This window comes from Protomyctophum parallelum (genome assembly GCF_964188405.1).
Source record: "Protomyctophum parallelum genome assembly, chromosome: 10".
Lineage (NCBI taxonomy): Eukaryota > Metazoa > Chordata > Actinopteri > Myctophiformes > Myctophidae > Protomyctophum > Protomyctophum parallelum.
Window position 1 is genome coordinate 16,924,204 of NC_139704.1, and position 23,878 is coordinate 16,948,081.

Below are 23,878 nucleotides of genomic sequence, written 5' to 3' on the forward strand. Positions count from 1 at the left end.
TATATGTGTGTGTGTGTGTGTGTGTGTGTGTGTGTGTGTGTGTGTGTGTGTGTGTGTGTGTGTGTGTGTGTGTGTGTGTGTGTGTGTGCGTGTGTGTATTCGTTTAGGTAGGCCTACCCTTTTTCCCCTCACTGTATGTTTCTTTTCCCTTTTTCCTCCTCTATGATGATTTCCTGTTTTGACTATATAGTTGTGTATATTCATACGTCTCTAATTGTTTTGATGAATTGAAAATGGTGGGCCGTATTGTAATGCTTTATGGTGTCGTCGACTCACAGTTGTTGTACTTGAAATGTACTATAATTCTGCAAACTGTTAATAAATCAATCAATCAATCAATCAGGTACGGTCGCCCCTAAACCATCTCGCCGCTCGATGTTTTCCGGCGACCTCACGCCGACTGCTCGGTCCGACGGTTCTTGTATTCTTTACTTTGTTTTATTGAGAAAAAGTTTGAGAAATAAGTTTAGGGTTAGGCATAGTTTTACTGGGGTTAAGTTTAGGTAAAGGTTAGTTTAGGCATAGTTTTACTGAGGTTAAGGTTGGGAATAAGGTTAGGTTTAACCGTTTAAGCATAAAAGTAAGGGCGACTCGTTTGGTATTCTTTGTTTATATTCGTTGAAACCTGATGAGATACATTGGGCTGTCAAAATGAGTGCGTTAACAGGATATTCTCCAGTGAATGCCAGGTATGGTATGGTCGCCCCCAATTCCCACCTGTACGGTCGCCCACAAAGTTCAGCGAGGTCGCCATGAAAAGCCTGGGGAGGTCGCCCACCCAGTCACCAGGCGTTTGTGTTTATAGGCGATTGTATTTTCGCAGAAATAATGGACGATACAGGGGAGAGAGCGAGAGGGGTGTGGAATTATGCTCAATTTAAACAGGAAGTAAACAAATGGCGTTCAGTCACAAACGTGATTAAAACACTTCGTAATTGAAAACTACAGACAATACATTGCACAAGCACCCAAATCTTAGAGGCCTCTCTAAGCTTTGTGACCTATAGGTCGCCAGCACGCATCCACCTGGGTGACAGCAGGCTGCTGGACGAGCGCTGGCGCTTTGGCATGGGGGGGTCAGATCAACATATGGAATGAATTCTGTACTGGCCATATATGAAGCGTGTCTTGAGTGTACAGGGTTTGATGAGGGCCCAGGTAGGGCCGGGCCTTAATTTTCAGGCCTGTTGAGAACTCAAATGTTCGCCGTCTGCCGGGTGCGGCTGCACAAATAACTTTGGGGCAGGACAGGTATCAGTCAAAAGGGAGACATCGAAGAGGAAGATGGATGGGGAAGGATCAACATATTATGGGAAATCAGAACAGGTCAGCTCCATATATGGAGATCTAAGGGTTTGAGGTCAGATATAGAGTTGATTGTCAATATTGATGACATCAATGATCTCCATAATTAATATTGATGACATCAGGGATCTCCATCCCTGATGATGTCACAAGGCATGACCATATGGTCATGCCTGGGGTGACCAACCAAACAACTGATGGGAAATGCACAACGTCATAGTTAACTGCGACCTGTGGTCGCAATTATTGCAGATACTTGAATTAATAGCTATTTCGTTTTTTGCCAATTAACGTCCCTTATTCTGCCCAACACTATTGGAATTGTCTCACTCAAGCACTCACATTGCACACACAAAAAGTCCATCTTTTCAAACTTCTTTTTGTCATCCCCAGACTTCCAGGCCTATGCCATGTGTGCCATCTTAAATCATTCTGTGTTAGGAACCCTGATGTGAAAAGATGGTTTAAATGAAATTAAATCGGTGTCCGAATTGTACATGGCATGCATTGGTACATGGTATACATGGTATTGAAGCATATTGTTAGAATTTCCACTCCGAACTGAATTATATATTGTGAAATCATCCAACTACCCAGCTAACATGTCCATCTGGGCCCAATTGGGTTTTGACATGGGCTATGGGCATGGGTTCCAAGTGAGCCGGGCACCCAGTTTTCACAAAGGGCCCACCGTGTTAGCCCATATGGGCTTACATGGGTTTCTAACTGGATCGTATCCAAATGGGCCATTTTATTTCAGAACCATGTGTGCGCCACCTGTGTTTGCCTATATGGGTTTGAACTGGGATCTGATTGGGCCTTAAGTGGGTACCAGCTGGCCGAATTATATGTGACCCATGTAGGCCACACTTGTGTCCGCCCTCATTGTCTTCTGTCCTGTTTCTGTTGTCACCTTCTGTCGATTGTTCATTCCTACGGATAGGATGCAGTGTGCCACATTGGCGGTGTTTCCAGTTTTCTGTAGTAGTTTCTTCAAGTGTTCAAACTTTATGACTGGATAGCACTCGAGTCCTACATTACTATCTCCTACGATCAAGGGTTAGGGTTAGGGTACTGTAGCATGCTGTTTTTCATCATTTTTGAGGACGAAAATCACTCCGACACCATGGACTGTAGCCCATAGTCTGGAAGTGATTTTGTCTTTTTTCAAATCCTCGTTTTTCATCGTTTTTGACCATGGATTATAGCCGGGTTAGGGTTAGGTTCCACGGGCTAATAAAGTGTAAATTCGGGGGTCCTTGACAAGAAAAGGTTTGGGAACTACTGTTGTAGAGGGTCTACAGAATAGATAGATGTTGATAGTATTAGGTTAGTGACTTTGACAGTGTACAAATGGAACCGGTTTTCAGCAGGTCAAATGAGGTACAGAAAACCGTATGACTCCCAGGCTGATCTCACTGGGGGAAAACTGTATGTTTATTTGTTTAAGAACTAACAATACATTGTAATGTTACATTATTCTGGATGTGACACTTACAAGCCGAAATAGCGCAGTTGGTAGAGCATTAGACTGAATATCTAAAGGTCCCTGGTTCAATCCAGGCTTTCGGCAGTTGAAATGAGGTACAGAAAATCCTATGACTCTTAGGCTGATCTCACTGGGTGAAAAACTAGATGAACAAGACCAATTTCAGGAGAACAAAACAAACAAAAAAGCAGTGTGAATTGTCTGGAACCAGTGGCTCAGTGTGTTAGAACATTGGCCACATGATCGGGAGATGGTGAGTTCAAGCCCCACTCAATTCTTTACTTTCAAGACCGATTTACAGAAGAACAAAACAAACAAAAAAGCAGTGTGAGTTGTCTGGAACCAGTGGCTCAGTGTGTTAGAACGCTGCCACATCATTGGGAGATGGTGAGTTCAAACCCCACTCAACTCTTTACTTTCACGACCAATTTCAGAAGAATAAAACAAACAAAAAAGAAGTGTGAATTGTCTGGAACCAGTGGCTCAGTGTGTTAGAACACTGGCCACATGTTTGGGAGTTGGTGAGTTCAAACGCCACTCAAGTCCAATTTCAGAAGAATAAAATAAACAAAAAAGCAGTGTGAATTGTCCGGAGCCAGTGGCTCAGTGTGTTAGAACGCTACCACATGATCGGGAGATGGTGAGTTCAAACCACACTCAATTCTTTACTTTCAAGACCGATTTACAGAAGAACAAAACAAAAAAAAGCAGTGTGAATTGTCTGGAACCAGTGGCTCAGTGTGTTAGAACACTGCCACGTCATGATCGGGAGATGGTGGGTTCAAACCCCACTCAAGTTCAAACAAAAATATAAAGGGGCCAATCCCACCCCAGTCTTTACTGTGACACTTTGCATTCCAGACTAACATCAAGTATCACAGAATAGCTGTGCTGTAGTAACCAGCAGTTAGCTCAGTGAGATGAGTGGCTGTGCTTGTGATCCACAGGTACAGGGTTCAAATCCCACATTAGTCATGTGGCTCTGTGACACTTTGCTTTGCACATTGACTTTCAGAAGGACAACTTTAAAGCAGCACAGAAATTCCCCATGATTGCGTGCCTCAGTGGCCCAACGGGTAAGTCAAATGTTATCCGTAGTATACCTAGTAGAAGTGTACTGTGGAGACACATGCTGGAACTTTTTACTTTGAAATGTTTTGTAGTTTCTGAGTTATTTAACTTAAACGCCCAATGCATTCTCTATGGCAATAGCACAAACTTTGGCATGCTACTAGTCCTACATACTTAAACCTACCAACCCCATTCTAGCCTACTTAGGTTCATCTTACGGTGGACATGCTTGCCTGAAAAGGAATCTTTGAAAGGTGTCATAGTTTTAGAAATATAGTGCTTTCAAATTTGAGACTTTTAACATGGGGCTCAATGGCAGATTTTGGCATGTCAAAAAATCACTTTCACCTAGAAACTCCATTCACACTTTTTATTATTCAGCTTATTGTGGAGACACATGCTGGAACGTTTTACTTTGAAATGTTTTGTAGTTTCTGAGTTATTTAACTTAAACGCCCAATGCATTCTCTATGGCAATAGCACAAACTTTTGCATGCTACTAGTTCTACATACTTAAACCTAGCAACCCCATTCTAGCCTACTTAGGTTCATCTTACGGTGGACATGTTTGCCTGAAAACGAATCTTTGAAAGGTGTCATAGTTTTAGAAATATAGTGCTTTCAAATTTGAGACTTTTAACATGGGGCTCAATGGCAGATTTTGGCACGTAAAAAAATCACTTTCACCTAGAAACTCCATTCACACTTTTTATTATTCAGCTTACTGTGGAGACACATGCTGGAACGTTTTGTAGTTTCTGAGTTATTTAACTTAAACGCCCAATGCAACTTTGGCATGCTACTAGTCCTACATACTGTACAAACATGTCCACCGTAAGATGAACCTAAGTAGGCTAGAATGGGGTTGGTAGGTTTAAGTATGTAGGACTAGTAGCATGCCAAGGTTTGTGCTATTGCCATAGAGAATGCATTGGGCGTTTAAGTTAAATAACTCAGAAACTACAAAACATTTCAAAGTAAAACGTTCCAGCATGTGTCTCCACAGTAAGCTGAATAATAAAAAGTGTGAATGGAGTTTCTAGGTGAAAGTGATTTTTTGACGTGCCAAAATCTGCCATTGAGCCCCATGTTAAAAGTCTCAAATTTGAAAGCACTATATTTCACTATATTAGTCTAGTTTTAGTCGACTAAAAATCATAACATTTTAGTCGACTAAATCTACAGGAGATTTAGTCGACTAAAATGAATTTTGGCGGGGCCTTGATGCTGTTGTAATGACTGATTTTACACTTGCATGCAGCATGCAACCAAGTATAAAATGACTTGTACTGGATCTCTTGTCCACTAGTCCCTCCCTAACATTTTAGTCTAGTTTTTATTTATTGACGACACATTCAATATATATTTAGTCTTAGTTTTAGTCATCATAGCTTCATTTAGTTTTGGTCAGTGAAAAACGGCAGTCGACGAATATTTATTTTAGTCGACCAAAACAATTCTGTAGGCCTACTATTAAAACACAACCACAAAAATGGGTGTCCGCGGGTCCTTGCGAGCAGTCTGTGATCATGGCATCGTAGGAGGTGTCGTTGCATACGACAGCAAGACAAATGGACTGCAGTTATCACCCTGTTAGAGCGCTCCACCTCGGCTTCAAAGCACTGCAGGCTGTTGTTTCATGCACCAAAAGTGGGTTTGCTTTTGAAAACACGTATCACCTTGTGGTGGTAATACCACCACAAGGTGATACGTTACATACCTTACATACATTATACCACCCTAGTATAATGGTTCACACGCCGGAAAGTAACAAAGTACATTTACTCATAAGTACTGTACTTTTTGATTTACTTAGTATTTGAAATTTCCAATACTTTTACTTCTACTCCACTACATCTCAGAGGCAAATTTTTTATTCCACTATATTTATTTGAAAACTTTAGTTACTTTGTAGATTTGGACTATTATTACATTATATACATTAACCACTTCAGCCATTTGAAAATAGCCAATCTACAAGCTCACAATGCGTTATACAATGTTTATACATTTATAATGAGATATCCTGCATAATGAGTAGTAGTACTTTTACTTTTGATACTTTAAGTAAATTTTTGTACTTTTACTCAAATATATGTCGAATTCCAGACTTTTACTTGTAAGGCCTCACTCACACCTTTCGATCTAGCATACAACATTAATGCATGCTAGATGTAAGCAAGATGTAAGTGTCAATGCATTTCCAATAGAAGTCACATGGTTTGATACAACATTTTGGACTACAAGCTGTTGTATGGCTTTCGGCTGTTTCGACTGCCCCCCTCCCCCTCATACAACACAAATGTTGTAACCATGTGACTCCCATTGGAAATGCATTGGGGCAAGATCGATGTATCACACCCTTTGTATACAACAAGCATACATCAGTCTGTTGCGAAGGTGTGAGTGAGGCCTAAGGGCGTAGTAGTTCTACATTGTAGTATTGATACTTTTTTTTTAGTACAAAATGTGAGTACTTCCACAGTACTTGGGAGTAACAAGACAGTCCCGTCCGAAGACCATAAGCCTAACATGGTGGTTGGCCCATGGAGGATTCCCTGTGGTTGAGTTGAGCGGTAGGGTTTCAACCCGGGGGGTAATATTAGGCTTGATAAAATATCTTCCCAATCAGTGCCAATCACATATAAACCCACCCTACAAGTACATTTTGTTTATCTGTTTTGACTGCGGTGTCATAGGCAACAGAAAGGTAATGATGGGTGATGTGGAAGCACTCCTGACACACAGCAAAAATTTCCCTTCTGTCAGCCAACAATACTTTAACACTTATAGCCTGTGTGGCAAAAACCTTCTCCAACGATTAGCATTTAATTATCCCACAAAAGAAATTCCCTTTAGTTCGCAAACGTTTCGTCCTTGCAGCTGCTTTTGTCAGCATTAGTCTTGTTTGCCCAGGAAAGTTGTGATCATGGTATTCATCATTTGTGTGCATTAGGCTGCAAAACACTCATCTCATGTCAGGCTCTAAGTGGTATGTCCTCATCAAATACATATCGGCCAGGTCCACTTAATCCTCCTTGCTGATTAGTGACCACAAGTCTAACTCTTTGCAGCGATCATCAATTCGGATCTCTCTTCATTCATGCCAAGCTCTGCTGTCTGAAACATGTAAATCTGTCTTTAGTCTTCTTCACCTCAAAACATTCTTCTATGTGGGACAAAATGGAAAACAGAGAGAGCCGTTAGAATGGCTTGCCTTGCCTTGGACACAGTGGAGGACATCAAAGGACTTTTAGCAGAGGATCCCCCCCTTCAGAATAGCCGCCACATGCCATTCCAATAAGTCCAATGTATGTGGATCTGCAGTTCAAACGCGAGCGGCGCGGTGCAGGTCCATGGGGCCTCGCCACCAATAGTCTGGCCGGACAGATGTTTTGAATGCCAGTGCAGACCATTTGCCGCTTCCACTGGAGCTGAGGACCATGTGGAGGGAAGCTTTGGCAGGACATGTGCTTTCCACCTTGCGTTGACACTCAACTTGAATTAACATCCTGTTGTTTCATTGCTGTTATTGTTTTTAATTTCTAAAATCTTGAGTGTTCATTTAAATAAAATGTGACAAAAAGTGTACAATTGGACACTTGTCACGACTGAGTTTGGTTGAAATTCCACACTCCCAGAAAAGTAGTGTAGGTAAAAGTAGGTAATTTGACAGTCTGCCTTAAGCAATTTTAGCTGGTGAAAAAAAATATTCCTGATTCACTGCTGTAAGTCAGTATTATGCTTGAGCCATTCACTCCCCTTTCACCTAGAGATGAATGCTTGAATGAGTTGGATGTAACTTTCCACCTCTAAAGTGATGTAGGCAAGTAAGGAAAGTGATTATACTCTGTGTGACTACAAGCACGTCTCAGTTAGTGCAGGAGTGAGGACACAGGTTCGAATCCAACCCCCATGCCTTTGGTTTTCTCATAAAAATGGCAATCCGCAGTTCATTTCACTCTGAGAGGGTACAAATGGAACCAAATGGAACCGTAGTTACATATAGAACAGTTCATTTCACTCTGAGAGGGTACAAATGGAACCAAATGGAACCGTAGTTACATAGAACAGTTCATTTCACTCTTAGAGGGTACACATGGAGCCGTAGTTACATAGAACAGTTCATTTCACTCTGAGAGGGTACAAATGGAACCGTAGTTACATATAGAACAGGAAGTCCATTTGTTTTCATGCCTGTGAAAATGTGATTTTTGTTTTGGAGCAAAAACACAAAAGGCTTCAATTTACTTTTACAATTTAGGCACTCTTATGCACAGCCACTTACAAAGTATGACTAAGCAATGCAAAACTATCTAAGGCTTAGTCAGTTGCACAACAATTTAAAATTATTATAGTTTGAGTATCCAAGTAACTCACACTGCCACCGCTGTGTGTTTGTGCGCGCGTGTGTGTTCATGCGTGCAGTCACGCTAAGTGTTCATGTGTGTATCGTCACTATTGGGTGTAAACAAACCTAGTATGTCCAAAACTGTTACTTTTCATAAAATTGATTAAGACAGTAATTTTGCTCTGAGAGGATACAATTGCAAACACGTATCCTGAGAGTTAAATGAACACTCAGGGCACTTATGTTATTGTTTCACTATTATTCTCCATTCACAGCTTTTGCATTCATAGCCATTTAGTCTAAACTTTGACATTCCATTTACTAATTGTAGTGTTCTCAATAATCAGCTTTAACCTTTGTCCTTTGGTATGATGACATACATTTTCAGACGGTAGGACAAACACATTGATACAGTTCATGACACACAGAAATTCATATTTACTCTTAAATACAATACAAAGAAATTGCACATGTGCATGCCGACTGACTGGGATTCTCCTTTAAACAAAGAACAATAGTAACGACTGCAGTAGGCGCTGAGCTGCCAAAGCTGTAATGTGATTCTTCTTATTCAATGTTGTAAAAAAGCGCTATTGCCGTGTTGTTTGTGTGATGGAAAATCCACAAACATTTTATAGTCTCTAGGGCAAACAAGTGTCGACTAGACCCGATCTGACACATTGTGAAACGCATTTATCATCCGTCTACATTCCTTTCGGCGTTAATCAAATGGTTACCCCATACCAAGAGAATTTAGAGTTCAGCGCTAATTGCTAGGTTTAGGCTGGCGTTGGCTCAGGTGATACATACTCTGCATGCTTACCGTCACAAATCTCAGACAGAGTGTGTGTGCGTGTGTGTATGTTTATGAAAGAAAGCAGCATCTCTTTAAAAAACAGCAATAATTACGCTGTTAGAACTCAGTGAATGTGCACAGTCCAAATCCTCAGTGCTACTTTGACTCAGAGAGTGCAAAAAAAGGGCCCGAATGGATTACATTCTGTGAAGTCTTACCACAAAACAAGCCAATGCACTTCCTTTGCCGTGTGTGAGGGGTGTCGACATTTAATTGCATGTCAAAGTAATAACCGGTACACAATCTATTATTTATGAAAGCATTAGGATTTTCTAAAAATGGCATTGCAGAATCATTTATAAAAAAAAACAAAATAAACATTTGGGTTCAGTAAAATACATATTACTCCACTTTTTGTTCAAAGATTTCTTTAAAAAAATATCAATTATATTTACAGTAGTATTAGTTTGGAAATAGATATCAAAAAGGAATGTTCAGGTGTCGTGTGACTGGATCTCATTCCCCCCCCCCCCGGTATGTGTTCACGTACAGTAAAATTGCCATCAAACTCCCGTCAACATAGTTATGCTGGTGGAAGTCAATGGGATAACAGCTTTAAGAGTTGCACCCAACCCTCATGCTGAAATTATTATACATAGTTGTGCGCCAGTGTCACGCTGTGAAAATACTACAAGCTCACCACTAAAGTTGTGAAGTTGTACATCTACTATTTTCAGAAGTATAAATCAGTTAAGGAGATTAGTTTTCTTTAACATTACTTCTATGAAATGGAGAAATATTTAGGCTCTCCACCGTCTTGCATTACAAAGAAACTTTCCCCAAAAGCACAATACCAAAGTCAACATCTGCTTTCAAAATAAAGCACAAAAGGTGGTTGACATCTAAATTCAGGTGCAAATAATTTATGACTTGTTTATGTATATAAAAAAAAACAAAAAAACAAAAAACATACCGAGTGCTGAGGTGTAACTCATGTGTTATCTTATCAGACAAGGAGAAAAGAAAACAGGGATGTGCAATGATCTCAGCATTATATACAGTAAACGGAGAACAAAAGAAAATTGTTGTGCCCGTGTGTAGTAGCATTCTTCTTAATTTACAGATTCATATAAACATACACAAAACACATTAAACTCTTATTGTGCCAAGAGCCGCTCGCTCTACATGGTCAAGTCCATGATGTGCCTCCTGTGGCATGATGGGAAAGCCCAGAAGCCACGCCCATTCTGACAGAGTGAAGTGAAAGGGGAGGGGCTAGGGGTCAGGGGTCATCTCAGCAGTCCGTCTCGCAGGGCTCCGGCCGAGGGGGATATTTCCGTCGAGAGAACTTCAGACACAAATGGTCTCCCACCTCGTCCATATTGCGCAGCACCTGAGGGAGGGCACAGCGATGCAGTGTTGATTTGGACGGCAAAATTACGTAGATTTTAGTTTTAGTCGGTAGTCTTGATTAGTTTTCATGTCGTTTTTGTCACATTTTAGTCACCTGGAAATGTCTTAGTGTTAGTCTAGTTTTGGTTAAAAATAGCAGATCTACAAACTCTCCACGCAACACGTGGAGAGTTTGTAGTTTGTAGAGTATGTATACGGTTAAAGTGGTTTTATTATTACACGTTTTGTATCTCCGGTTTTATTATTACAAAACATACATTAACATACAAATTTCGGCCATTTGAAAATAGCCGATCTACAAGCTCACAATGTGTCGCATCGCGACCGAGTACTTTTTCCACCACTGTACTTGAAAATGGTGGACCCCATTGTAAACAAGTGTAATGCTTTATGGTGTCGTCCACAGTTAACAGTTTTTGTATTGAGTTGTGCTTGAAATGTACTGTAATTCTGCAAACTGTTAATAAATACTTCAATCAATCAATAAACCTCGTCCAGCATGGTCCTGGTGTGCGCTGCAGAGAGGCAGAAGCGTGCGCGGGCCTCCGTGATGGGCGTGGCTGGGAAGCCCACCACCACCACTCCGATCTTTCTCTCCAACATCTCCCTGGAGAACGCCCTGATGAACAAAACAACCACAGCACGTACGCAATCGTCAAGCTCCGCCGTGGCGTTACGAGAAATCACACATTCAATCTAACACAGCTACTGTTCACAAACCTCAACTACTTTAAATTTGTATTGTTTGTTTTTAAATCACTGAATGGTTTGGCACCTCAATATCTGTCGGGTCTTATTGAGGTGTATACTCCCCCAAGGTCACTGCGGTCTGCGGGCCAGCTACATCTAAAAAGACCAGAGGGGGCCGAGCCTTTTCCATCATAGCCCCCACATGATGGAATGCACTCATCCCCAATGTCAAACTGGCCCCCTCCATTAAGACTTTTAAATCCCGCTTAAAGACCCACCTTTATACCTTGGATTACTGTACACAGAGGTATAATACAAGTTCAGATGACGCCCGAAAGCAACCCGAAATTAGCCGATCTGCAAGCTCACAAACGCATCGCAGCACGAGGCGTTGTGAACTTGTAGATCAGCCATTTCCCGCAAAGGGGTTTGGTGTAGCGGGAGAAAAGAGCAGGCAAAGTACACACAGCGCAAAGGTCAAGTTTACCAAGTATTGAGGATTTAGGTGGTAAAATGTCTGAATACACACGTTAATAACATGAATCCAAGTAAAAAAACAAAAACACAACATCTATGAAGCAGCCATCTATGAAATCTATGATAAAGTTGAAACTGCAACACAATTTTATATAATACGTAGTGGGGGGGGGGGGGGAGCTAAGGGTTCCTTTGGGGGCTGAATAAGGTTAAAGAAGTGCAGTCAGGCATACGTACACCACTTTGCCCGGCATGTAGAGCAGAATGGGGACCACAGGCGAGTCATCGTTGCCGTAGATGATGAAGCCCATCTCCTGAAGTCTGGCCCGGAAGTACTTGGTGTTCTGGGCCAGCTGCTGGACCCGTCTGATGCCTGCAAATGACACTGGTGTAAAGCAGTGGTTCCCAAAGTGGGGTCCGGGGACCCCCAGGGGTCCTTGAGGGAGTTCCCAGGGGGTCCCCAGCTAAATGATAGTTTGGAACCAAATTGACCCTTATGGGTCTGTAACTCTGAGAGTGTACAAATGGAACCAAATGCCCATTTGGTTCCATTTGAACACTCTCAGAGTTAAATTAACATTGATTTTACAATATTAATTGGGGATCCCAGAGATAGAAATGTCATTAAATGGGGGTCCGTAGACTAATGCATGTCAAACTGGGGGTCCTTGAAATTAAACGGGTTGAGAATCTCTGCTAGAGCCGTACAAATCTTCTCTTATGGGGGTCCCTGGCATATCTCTGCAAATGGGGGTCCGTGGGCTAATTAGTGTCAATTTGGGGGTCCTTGACATGAAATAGTTTGGGAACCACGGGTGTAAAGTACATTTATTTACTTAAAGTACTACTTACGTACAATGTTGTAGGTATTTGAGGTATTTGTACTACTATAATACTTCTACTCTACTACTAATGTTGTACTTTTACTCCACTACATTAATTTGAAAACTTTAGTTACTTTGCAGATTTTGATTATCACAAAACATGCATTACCCACTTCAGCCCTGTATGCATTTCGGCCATTTGAAAATAGCCAATCTACAAGCTCACAATGCGCCGCGATGTGACGCATTGTGTGCTTGTAGATCTGCTACTTTAAAAATATCTTTATAAATTTGAAAACTTGTGTGCATAATGAGTACTTTTACAATTGTACTATTGTACTTTTGTACTTTTACTCAAGTACATTTATAGTATTTCTACATTGCAGTATTGATACTTTTACTGAAGTAAAACATTTGAGTACTTTTTCCACCACTGCACATTAATATAATGTACAAGGCACCTGTACATTCAACATTACATTCCGTTGCTGTTGGGCAAACACCTCTTATCTCCATTCATATTTTAACCTTTTGGTTTTGAGTGGTGCAACTACTCCTAGAACCAGCAATGTCCGTCCATCCGTCCCTATGTATGTTTAGGGTACCAACAGGGGGCGTTGTTGCACCACTCCAGACAAGTGTTATCTTTAATTTGCCCTACTTGGTATAAAGCACGAAACGCAGTGCGAACCTATGCTTTTCGGCTACTTTTGCCGTGTTTAAATTTGAATCCTTAAAAAGTAACAGTTATGGACATGAGGTTTCCAGCCGACAAGATACAATTTGCATGTATGGTGCTGCAGCGTTCCTCTCCAAAGTATTTTGGAAGCGGAGGGACAGAGATTAGCGTGCCAGGGAGAAGGACATCCTCTGTCAGGCTTTAGGCCAGAGCGCTGTGACCTTTCATGAGGTAGCAACTAACTCATCTCCATTCCCGCACCTCCATCTGTGCCGTTCCAACGGTCACCGCAGACTCAATCATGATTACAGTTCAGCTGCACGCAGCAGATGGTTCGGTTTTGTCCGCCTGACAGTATGGTAAACTCGCTCGCATTGCTGCCAAGACGACGGCTCGCAAATAGGATATGATGGATTTCACACAAAACGGCCACGACTCTGGACTGCCACTGGAGTGCAGCCACGAGAGACACCGAAAACAAAAAATGCTTAAGTAATAAGTATACAGTATAACGTCTCTTTCAGAGAAATATTTTCAGAGACAAATCAAATCTCAGCAGAAGTAAAGGGACCTTCTCTGCTATTAAACCCCCTGGGCTGGCTAATGATGCGAGTCAGTGGGGAGCCAGACTGCTACAACAGATCTTGGCACAAAAAGGCAGCCTTGGAACACAACTCGGTTTCCCTCCGATTACCTGGGAACAGATTGGCAGCTGCTCTCAAAGGGAGAGAGAGTAAGGAGTCCTTTAACCCACTGTTTGCCAAACTTTTCAGGTCGAGACCCAAAAGAGATTCGAAGTTTTCCCCGGACCGAAACTAGTGAAAATAGCAGATGTTATTTTACAGTAGATTGGTTATTAATTTCACTACTTCTTAATAAAAAGATATTAGTTTAGTTACTGTTTGGGACCCACTGTTTGCTTTAACCCAATAAGACCTGGGGACGATTCTACGAATGCCTTCTAAAATCAGTAGTTGTTCACTTTCAAGATGTTATTTTAAAGGACAACTTTAGTTTTTTTCAACCAAGGTTCATGTTTTAGGTTGTTATTAGAGAAACTAAAAGGTGAGTGTTCATTTTCTTTCATTTGCTGCTTTCTTTCGTTTTAGGGATTTTAGCAGTTTTTGACAGGGGGCGGGGGCATTCGAGCATGGGGCTAAATATGTATTTTTTAACACAATTTTATGGTGATTTATTTTTTTATGGTTTACTATAGTCCTAATAAACGCCAGGAAATTACATCTGGCCACAAAAGATCACAGGATCTATTGAATGTGACAAACATATTGAGCCTACTGTATAGGGCTTAAGTGGTTAATTTCCCATTTCTCAGCTGAAGTAAAATATTGAGAATAATTAATGCAAATAAAATAAGATAAATTAAAATGTGTTACACCTAGATTCTAGCACTAAATATCTGCAAGACCTTTCGATAAATATACATGTAAAATCTATCGATCTAAGAGTAGATATGTATAGTTGTCTTAGTTTAAACAGTGACTATATGCTATTACTGATCACTAATGAGTGATTAGTAATAGCATGAATAAATATATGGTCTCAATCAACTGTCATGTATGAAATATAAACAGTTTATCAACAGCTCTCCTTACTAACATACTGTATGTCAATGTTCAGCACATGGTTATAGTTTGCGTGGAAGCGTCCAGATGTGACTTATGCAAGAGTGCCAGAATCCACGTCAAAACGTCAATAGGTATCCGCTATTTTCGGTGCACGACACACGCTCACAACTGAACATAAATCAGGCATTACGTCATTATGGGAGTCGAGCTCTGGTTGTGGAGCCTGATGGCTGCAGGCATGGTCTAATAACAGCATGGCCTCCAAGTCCAATATTTAGCCATCGATAGTACATTACTGTGGTGAAGCCGCCCGCAATGTACAGGAAACATCCAGATAGCATAACATTGATGAACTGCTCCATGGAAATAGCGATCTCTATAACTAATTAATTTGTAAAAAGAAAAAATGTTTTTACATGCCTAGATTATCAGCTACTACAACTTTCACACTCTTTTTAACTCATTGACCGCTGGCACCCCCATCTGGTGTCTAAAAAGGCTACTCCCAGTCTTTTAATACTCTTCATGTATGTCAGTTGACATTTTTAAAAGCCGTTTAAAAACGTTTTTATTTCGTAAATATTTTCCCCATGCTATCACTTGATTTCCTCTGCAGGTCCATTTGTTTTGTCTCCATTTTAAATCTTTGAGTATTGATCATGACGTATGTATGTTCGTATGCATGTATATATGTGTATGTGTATATGTGTACATTTACATGTGTATAGGTATGTATGTGTATGTGCGTGTTTGTGTATATGTATATACATATTTCTTCCATTATTTTACTACTATGTTTGTTTTAACCTGATTGTTTTATATTGTGTCACTGTTCAGCACCTTAATAAATAACATTTACTTACTTACTTACTTCGCTTGAAAGCCATTTCACTCGGAAACCGCGACCCAGGAAGTTAATTATCGCTATGTAACGGGCGCCTCGATTGTTATTTAATTCACCCAAAACATATATTTTGTAACTGGGGATCATATCGTGTATTGAAATGAGCCGCAAGTCATGCTTGTTTTGAGACAAAAAGAAAAATCCGATACATTACGATTCTAAAAACTGCGTCCGCAGACAGCATAAGCCGTTTCATTTTAGTTTTTTGTTTCCATTGCACCGCAACCGGAGTGTACGGTGTATGAGCGAGTACAGGACACAATTATGAATCATAATCAATTGATATTAAAATAGGCGTAAAAAGGATTTGGCCTGGGAGGCATCAAGAGGCGATATCGGCACGAGTGAGTTAACTAAATAAAAGTTCTGATGAACAAAGGGGAAAAAAAGGGTTCTTGAGTGTTTGTGGTTTTATTCAGTATGTGTGTAAAGGCCAAGAACCAGTTAGTAAAGTGCTCCTCTTTATGATAGAGGTCATACGTCTGCTGTCAGCTGAGTACTACAATGTGTGGATGCTGCGCTCCACCAAGTGCTTTTACACATTACAACCACTTCCCCCCAGATTGCACTGGTGGCGTTTGGCCAAACAAGAGGGACAACACAGGCATGATGCATGAGAGAGAGAGAGAGAGAGAGAGAGAGAGAGACACACATAAAGTGACAGACGCACTGAGAGAGAACAAACAATCGGGACATATACTCGCACAGATCACTTGACCCCCTGACCCCGCAGCGCGTCCGACTAATCTCCTGATGGACAGTGTGCTCCACTCACTCCACCACAGAAAGTGGGCCTATGTTTTGAAAAGGAGTGCACCGTTTGCTGTGCAACGCTCCCCTCTCTGAGACAAAAGGTCTGATTTCTCACATTTTCTCCACAACAAACAGAATGTTTTTTTCCTGGGCTATACGTCAGATGCAAGGCATCTCTTTGCATCCATTAGAGGGGATGGTTTTGGTTACTCATCTCCGAGCAGAGCTGTACAGCGCACACATTATGACACATTACTCCTCCGGTCTTCGCAGTGGCAACCTCATTAGCACTCTTAGACTTATAAGTTCTTAAACTTTTTCATGTCAAGGACCCCCAAATTGAACCTTATTAGCCCACAGACCCCAATTTGCAAAGGTATGCCAGGGACCCCCATAAGAGAAGATTTGTATGGCTCTAGCAGTAACTCTCAACCATTTTAATTGAAGGACCCCCAGTTTGACATGCATTAGTCAAGTCAATTGTATTTATATAGCACATTTAAAAACAGCATTAGGCTATGGGCCCCCATTTAATAGCATTTTTATCTCTGGGACCCCAATTTATATTGTAAAATCAATGTAAATTTGAGAGTGTACAAATGGAACAAAATGGACCCGTTCGAGATTGTACAAATGGAACCAAATGGACCCTGAGTTACAGTCCCATAAGGGTCCATTTGGTTCCCAACTATCATTTAGCTGGGGACCCCATGGAACTCCCTCAAGGACCACTGGGGCTCTCCACTTTGAGAACCACTGCTCTAAGATGCGTCAACAAGAATAGGTCAATGTGTCGCGGCCAGCAAAAGTCCTCTGTACAACCCTTTGTAGCTATTCCAGCATACCAATATAAGCCATTCATTATATTTCTTCATGTTGTGTGATGCCATACAGTTTGCATAATCCTCTCCCTTTGGCCATTTGCATCAAGTAGTTTATTGTTGTTTATAGTTTATTTACATCCTCATTAAATGCCACGCATGGCAACAGCTACCCTTCCCGGGGTACACACGTTAAAAAGCTTTTCCCAGCAACACAGTAAATGCACTATTGGGCAGTATTTACTGTCCCGAATGGGGCCCGGTTTACTTGGACTGCATTCATTGTGGTCTTTCCCACCGCAACGATCAATAGTTTTACTACTCCTATATTATTCTATAATCACTACCACCACTATTAGTAAACTCTGCGCTATACAACTCAATGAGAGAAAGGGAGTGCTGCAGAGCGGGGTTGCATTCTGTCTGCTAATGCGGGGTAGCAGTGATTGCTTCACTGCCCTGGTGTCTGAAGCCATTAAAGCGGAGACGTTTCAGAGGTACAGGTTTCCTCACAACCGCGCACATGTGAAACTGATTTCCAGCGAGGCCGGGGTCACGTGTGCACCGAGGCAGCACGTCCTCCTTCTCTCTCCCCTCTGACGGACCCCCGTAATTGCTCGCACATTTTCTGACCACGCAGCTGTTTGTCTTTCCAATGCGAAACTGGACTTAGCTATAAAAAAAAAGGCGCATTGTGAGTTTGTGTGGGACGGACGGTTTTTCGAGGCGCAACGCGGTCGTGCGACGAAGCATAAATTACTCTTGGCGTTGGCAGTCGTGCCCTCCTGCCCTCTGGATACTCTCGTCCGTTTTAACCCTGGCATCACCATTTTGTTTCAGATTTGCAAAATAGTCCTATATACAGTAAAGTTGTTGTCGCATGAGCACATGAACCCTACCATTCTCTATTCTCGGGGCGAACATTCAGTTAACAATAGGAGATCTACAAGCTCACCTAATTTTTCGGCATGAGGAAAAGGAGAAGAGTATAGAGCCCGGTACACTGAAGTGTCTTCAAGTGGGATACATATTATTAATATTATTCAGCGAGTGAATTTGGCAAATAACCTTTGTAGTACAAAAGTTATTTGCCAAATTCACTCGCTTTGAAGGTTTGGTGCAGATGAGCAGGAGGGACAGACACAGGCTATTTTAGTGGTTAACTTTAGCCTGTGACCCAAAAGAGAAATTCGATGTCTCCCCGGGACCCAAACTGGTGAAAACAAGCCGATCTACAAGCGAGCTTCTAGATCTGCCGTTTTCACTCCTTTTTAAATGTTTATTTTCTAATTTATGGCATTGATTCTCCTCACCCACTGTTGTTCCATCGAGGCCCATGATGCACTTGAGGGCGCGTGTGACCTGCTCCGTGACGGGCGGGGACATGGCGCACGCATACACCGCGCTGTGGGAGTGGCTCCGCAGGTAGTCCACCAGCTCCTGGAATAATGACATGATGCAGTTCATCAGAAATGTGCTGTGTGAGAAAATGTTACGATGCTTTGGATCAGAGCATCGCTTTAAAAGTGATGCTCTGATGCTCAGAAGTGAGCCCCCCCCCAAAAAGAATCATCAGGTACTATGATTATACTTTTATTTTGATTATACAGAAAGTGTTCAAATTAGGTTTTTATGTGGCTAAACCCACCAGTTCATTCCTTCACTCCCTTAACTCTAATGGGTTGAGTTTTGAACCCAACCCATTGTAAAGTCCAAATGGGAGCAAAAAGACACAAATATAGAAAAATCCATCGACTATGGAAAACAATCCCCGGACAACGGGGCATAAAAGATCCATAAAAAAGCACAAGGTTGGCCTTGTACTGTACTTGTCCTTTAGGGCCACTAGAGAGAGCTCACGTGCAACGCCAACACCTGAGAATCAATTAACGGCACCAGGAGTGGTTTCTCCGTCACCTCCCAGGGCGCTGCTATACCTTTACCTCACAGAGAGAGGGCTGTGTGAACGCCCAGGGCGCTGCTATACCTTTACCTCACAGATAGAGGGCTGTGTGAACGCCCAGGGCGCTGCTATACCTTTACCTCACAGATAGAGGGCTGTGTGAACGCCCAGGGCGCTGCTATACCTTTACCTCACAGAGAGAGGGCTGTGTGAACGCCCAGGGCGCTGCTATAACTTTACCTCACAGAGAGAGGGCTGTGTGAACGCCCAGGGCGCTGCTATAACTTTACCTCACAGAGAGAGGGCTGTGTGAACGCCCAGGGCGCTGCTATACCTTTACCTCACAGAGAGAGGGCTGTGTGAACGCCCAGGGCGCTGCTATACCTTTACCTCACAGAGAGAGGGCTGTGTGAACGCCCAGGGCGCTGCTATACCTTTACCTCACAGAGAGAGGGCTGTGTGAACGCCCAGGGCGCTGCTATACCTTTACCTCACAGAGAGAGGGCTGTGTGAACGCCCAGGGTTGTTGTTCCTGCTCTGTGCACTCTCGGAGGGCAGCCAGAGCGCCATATACTGAGACAGGCCAGTGTTGGAATTGGAAACGCGCCGCTGAGGCACAAGCAGGACAAAGTGGCCAAGTCTCATTATTATTCCCAAATGTCAGCATGCAGACTTTATTCCACTATCACTTGTCAAGTATGGGGAGAGCAGGATTCAGGAAACCGGACTGATTTTGGTCACGGTCCCCAAAGCACGTGCCGGTCGGTCGGTCTGTGTGTGTGTGTGTGTGTGTGTGTGTGCTGTATAAGTGGTCTGAGGTTGGAGTTGGCCCGGAGCTGCCACTCGGTGGCTGTGTGGCGGCCAGTGGTGGTGTGTGTGTGGGGGGGAAGGGGGGTGTGGGGTGATGACATGTAGCCGGAGATGCCGTCTGGCCACCATTTTTCCAACCCGCTGCCATCTGTCTCCGCTGGGCGGTGGCGGTGACGGACTCCTCTCGCACAGATGTGAGAGGAAAGGGATTTGAGAGAGGGGGATATGCTCCAAACCTCGGAAAAGGAGCCTCCCAACGACCCGACATCTGTTTTCATTTAAAGGGCTGGGGTGGGATTTTCACCGCTTTAGGGCCTGGTGGGATTTTTTTCTTTTTTTCTTGGTACGACCGAGATAAACCGGTTAAAGGAACATGTCCGAAATCCCTCCCACATCTGTGGAGGAGGAGGGCAGGGAGCGACGGCTTCGAGTGTTTACGCTTTTCTCCAAAGCTCGGCCGCAATACCGATGTGACACAGCAAAGACCACAAGGCAGCCACACACACACACACACACACACACACACACACACACACACACACACGGCAATAGGGTTAATAAACTAACCCTACCTCATGTGAGGTTCAAGTGATTTTATATGGAGTTTTGGAGTCTATTCATTAGGGTGCATATTTTTTGGTAGACTGATAAAATGGGTCTGACTGTTTTCCAGAACACATCTGCTAAGTCTTTTGTCGGTCAACCTGAATCCACTTAATGCAAGATTTGGGGGCTTTTCAACCACAACAACAAATAAGTAAAAAATCTAAAGGCTTTCTTTCTCTCTCTCTCTCATTCTATGTGTCGTTTACTATAGCCAGCTGTCAGACGAGGCAGCGTGTTCATACTTCAAACATTATCATGCTTGTTAAAGGCCATCCTGTTAAATCTGGAGCGCAGTTCCGATGCCTGCCACAAGAAGGGGCTGGCCGCCTGCCAGCTTTTACCTTCTTATTATGACGGAGCGGAGCAGGGCTGAGCCCAACATGGGGCATGGCGGGCAGGAAGGGTCCCTTGCTATAGGAGGCCTAATTCAAACAGCATGGCCATTTCCTCTGTTGCTTTCTAATCAACTGCCGCAAAGCTGGTGTGTGGTTATGTACTAAAGAGCACTTTTTTTAATGGAGTCGAGAGGAATTACAAAGGCTGTGAGACACATTTGTTGGACATATGAGGGCTACGAGAGAGAGAGGAGAGAGAGTGTGAGAGAGGAGAGAGATAGGGGGGGGGGGATAGTGACACTCATACATTACATACGTCTCTATAGCAGTGGTTACCAAACCTTTTTCATGTCAAGGACCCACAAATTCACACTAATTAGTCTTCATAAGAGAAGATCTTTACGGCTCTAGCAGTGATTCTCAACCCGTTTAATTTCAAGGACCCCCCAGTTTGACATGCATTAGTCTATGGACACCCATTTAATGGCATTTCTATCTCCGGGATCCCAGAATTTATATTGTAAAATCAATGTTAATAGCTGGGGACCCCCTGGAACTGGCCACTTTGGGAACCACTACTCTATAGCAGTGGATCATACTGAAATGTCATCGCGAATATTTGTGTATTCCTGCAGGTTGCTCAGGTGGGTGAGCGATTTCACATCAGACCAGACAATGAATGAGTGCTAGTAAATGTTCATGGGAAAGGCCTTGAATGTCAAGATGTAGTAAACCTTTCTGTGACTGACAACAGCAGACGTACGCAAGCGAGAAGAGAGAAGAAGAAAATATATATCGCACACACACATGCAGTAAATGCCAACTCAATTTAATGGACCCAGATGAAGTCATTGGCCGAAACGACTATTAAATTGACTTGGCGTCTATAGAGTTCCGAGTGTGCGATTTCTTTTCTCATTCTTACTAGTATTATCAATGCCCGAATTCTGCACCTGACTATGCACTAATGGTGTGCGTTGCGTTTAGCCTTTCTTGGAATGCACTGTAGCAGACATCATCAAAGCCATACTGGGAGTTAAAATAATACTAATACTCACTTGCAACTACACCATTTGTCATGTTTATGAATTGATTGCATAGGGCCAGAATGGAAACAACAATTTTTTGGTGCTATGCCTTTTAGACCAAGTGTTAACTTTGACTCTGTTGCCGTTTTACATTTGTGTCTAATATACTAATCAATCAATCAATTTGACCCTTAAAGGGTGTTCTGAATGCACAGCATGTAGACCAGTGGTTCTCAAACTTTTTCATGTCAAGGACCCCCACAATGATACTCATTAGCCTGCGGACCACCGTTTGAAAATACATGCCAAGGACCCCCATAAGAGAAGCTCTATAGGGTCACCCGGTTTGACCTGAATTAGACTACGTCCCCCTATTTAATGGCATTCCTATCTCTGGGATCCCAATACACTTAATTTAACTCTGAGAGTGTACAATGGAACCAAATGGACCCGTTAGGGTCAAAAGTATTGGCATCAAAATGTAGTTCAAGTACCAAAAAGTACAAAGTACTCATTATGCAGAATGTCCCATTTCAAGTTTAAGTGTATTATTATAATCTTTTATTTATTTTTTGGTTGAAAATAGCAGATCTACAAGCTCAGAGTCACAATGCGTCGCATCGAGATGCATTGTGAGCTTGTAGATCGGCTATTTTCAAATGGCAGAAATGTATATAGGGCTGAAGTGGTTAATGTATGTTTTGTAATAATAATCAAAATCTAACAAGTAATTACATAAAGTTGTCAAATAATTGCAGTGGAGTAAAAAGTACAATATTTACAAGTAAAAGTATTGGAAATGGGAAGCGCGCAAATACCTCAAAATTGTACCCAAGCGCACATGTACTTTCCACCACTGCGTCTACCACACAATTTGCATGTCCCATGAAATAGATCACCTTTTTTAGCACGTGACCCTAGTAGTAAAACATGATGAGTCTGTTGTTGTCGTAATTAAACCAGTTATGCATTTACTGCATAACGTGCATCCAAAAAACGCTCTAGTAAGCAGCACACAGTGAAAAATCAGGGGACAACATGAATTAGACTTGCATCATCTCAACGGCAACAGACTGTACTAAACGCTGAACACGCGCAAAATGCAATGTCATCAGTCTCTGCTTTACACGCAGTTGAGTCCATCTATGATTATACTTGTGGTAGATGGCGTGTATTCATTTAAATAACCCCACTTTTCACATTGATTCTCTCTCTCTGTGTGTGTGTGTGTGTGGGGGGGGGGGGGGTGGGGGGGACATGAGATGAGCACTGAAATAGGTATATTGAAGCGTCATTCATCTTCAGCATTGTCGCTAATTGCTAATTGATCCAGCTAGAGGCTGTGCAGAAGGTGGTTCCATTCGTTTAGGTTTAGCCAATTAGCACTAACACTACAAGTGAATGACAAAGGACATCCGTCTTGTCTGTGTGTGTGCGCTTCATTTACACAGCGTGCGGCAGCATTATGCACCCAAAATAGCGGATCTACAAGCTCACAACATGAGCGACCGCGTGCGACAACAGCAGCAGCCGCCTTTTACAGATCCTGGAATTGTCATAAACTCATAATAACACGCACAAACAAATAAAACACAGATATGGAACGTGTCCAAACCAAAAAGCAGCAGAAGGCTATGGTAGTTAGCGTCTGCCGACGGAAATGACTGGATTCATTTACATCCGCTGGAAAAACATATTTTAGATGGGGGTCAGCGGCCAAATACAGATTGACATGAAAAAGGTTGAGACATAGAAACAATAGTTTTTCCAGAAAGCTTTTAGGATTTAGAAGAATAGGTCTCAGTCCTAAATGGGTTAAATAAAGTATTAAAAATCTATAAAACACAAAGATCCAAACCAATTCCGAACCTTTTTCCCGGCGATGTAGCCTCCGCCGGCCCCGAAACTCTTGGTGAATGTGCCCATCATCACGTCCACGTCAGACGGGTCCACGCCGAACAGCTCGGTCACGCCCCTCCCGGTCGGCCCCACCGCGCCCACGCTGTGCGCCTCGTCCAGGTACAAGTAGGCCTTGTA

General features: G+C 42.5%; 1 protein-coding gene across 1 annotated transcript in view; it reads right to left on the reverse strand.

Moving 5' to 3' along the window:
* Positions 1 to 8,639: 8,639 nt before the first annotated feature.
* The window catches only part of sptlc3 (serine palmitoyltransferase, long chain base subunit 3), a 39,761-nt gene continuing 24,522 nt past the window's right edge, over positions 8,640 to 23,878 (reverse strand). Inside the window, exons 8-12 of the mRNA XM_083775769.1 lie at positions 23,711 to 23,878; positions 18,473 to 18,599; positions 11,830 to 11,965; positions 10,915 to 11,044; positions 8,640 to 10,405 (exon numbers count right to left, since the gene is read on the reverse strand). The exon at positions 23,711 to 23,878 is cut by the window's right edge and continues 52 nt beyond it. Of these exons, the coding sequence (XP_083631895.1) occupies positions 10,307 to 10,405; positions 10,915 to 11,044; positions 11,830 to 11,965; positions 18,473 to 18,599; positions 23,711 to 23,878 (660 nt within the window). The 3' untranslated portion in view covers positions 8,640 to 10,306. The remainder of the gene's footprint in view (positions 10,406 to 10,914; positions 11,045 to 11,829; positions 11,966 to 18,472; positions 18,600 to 23,710) is intronic.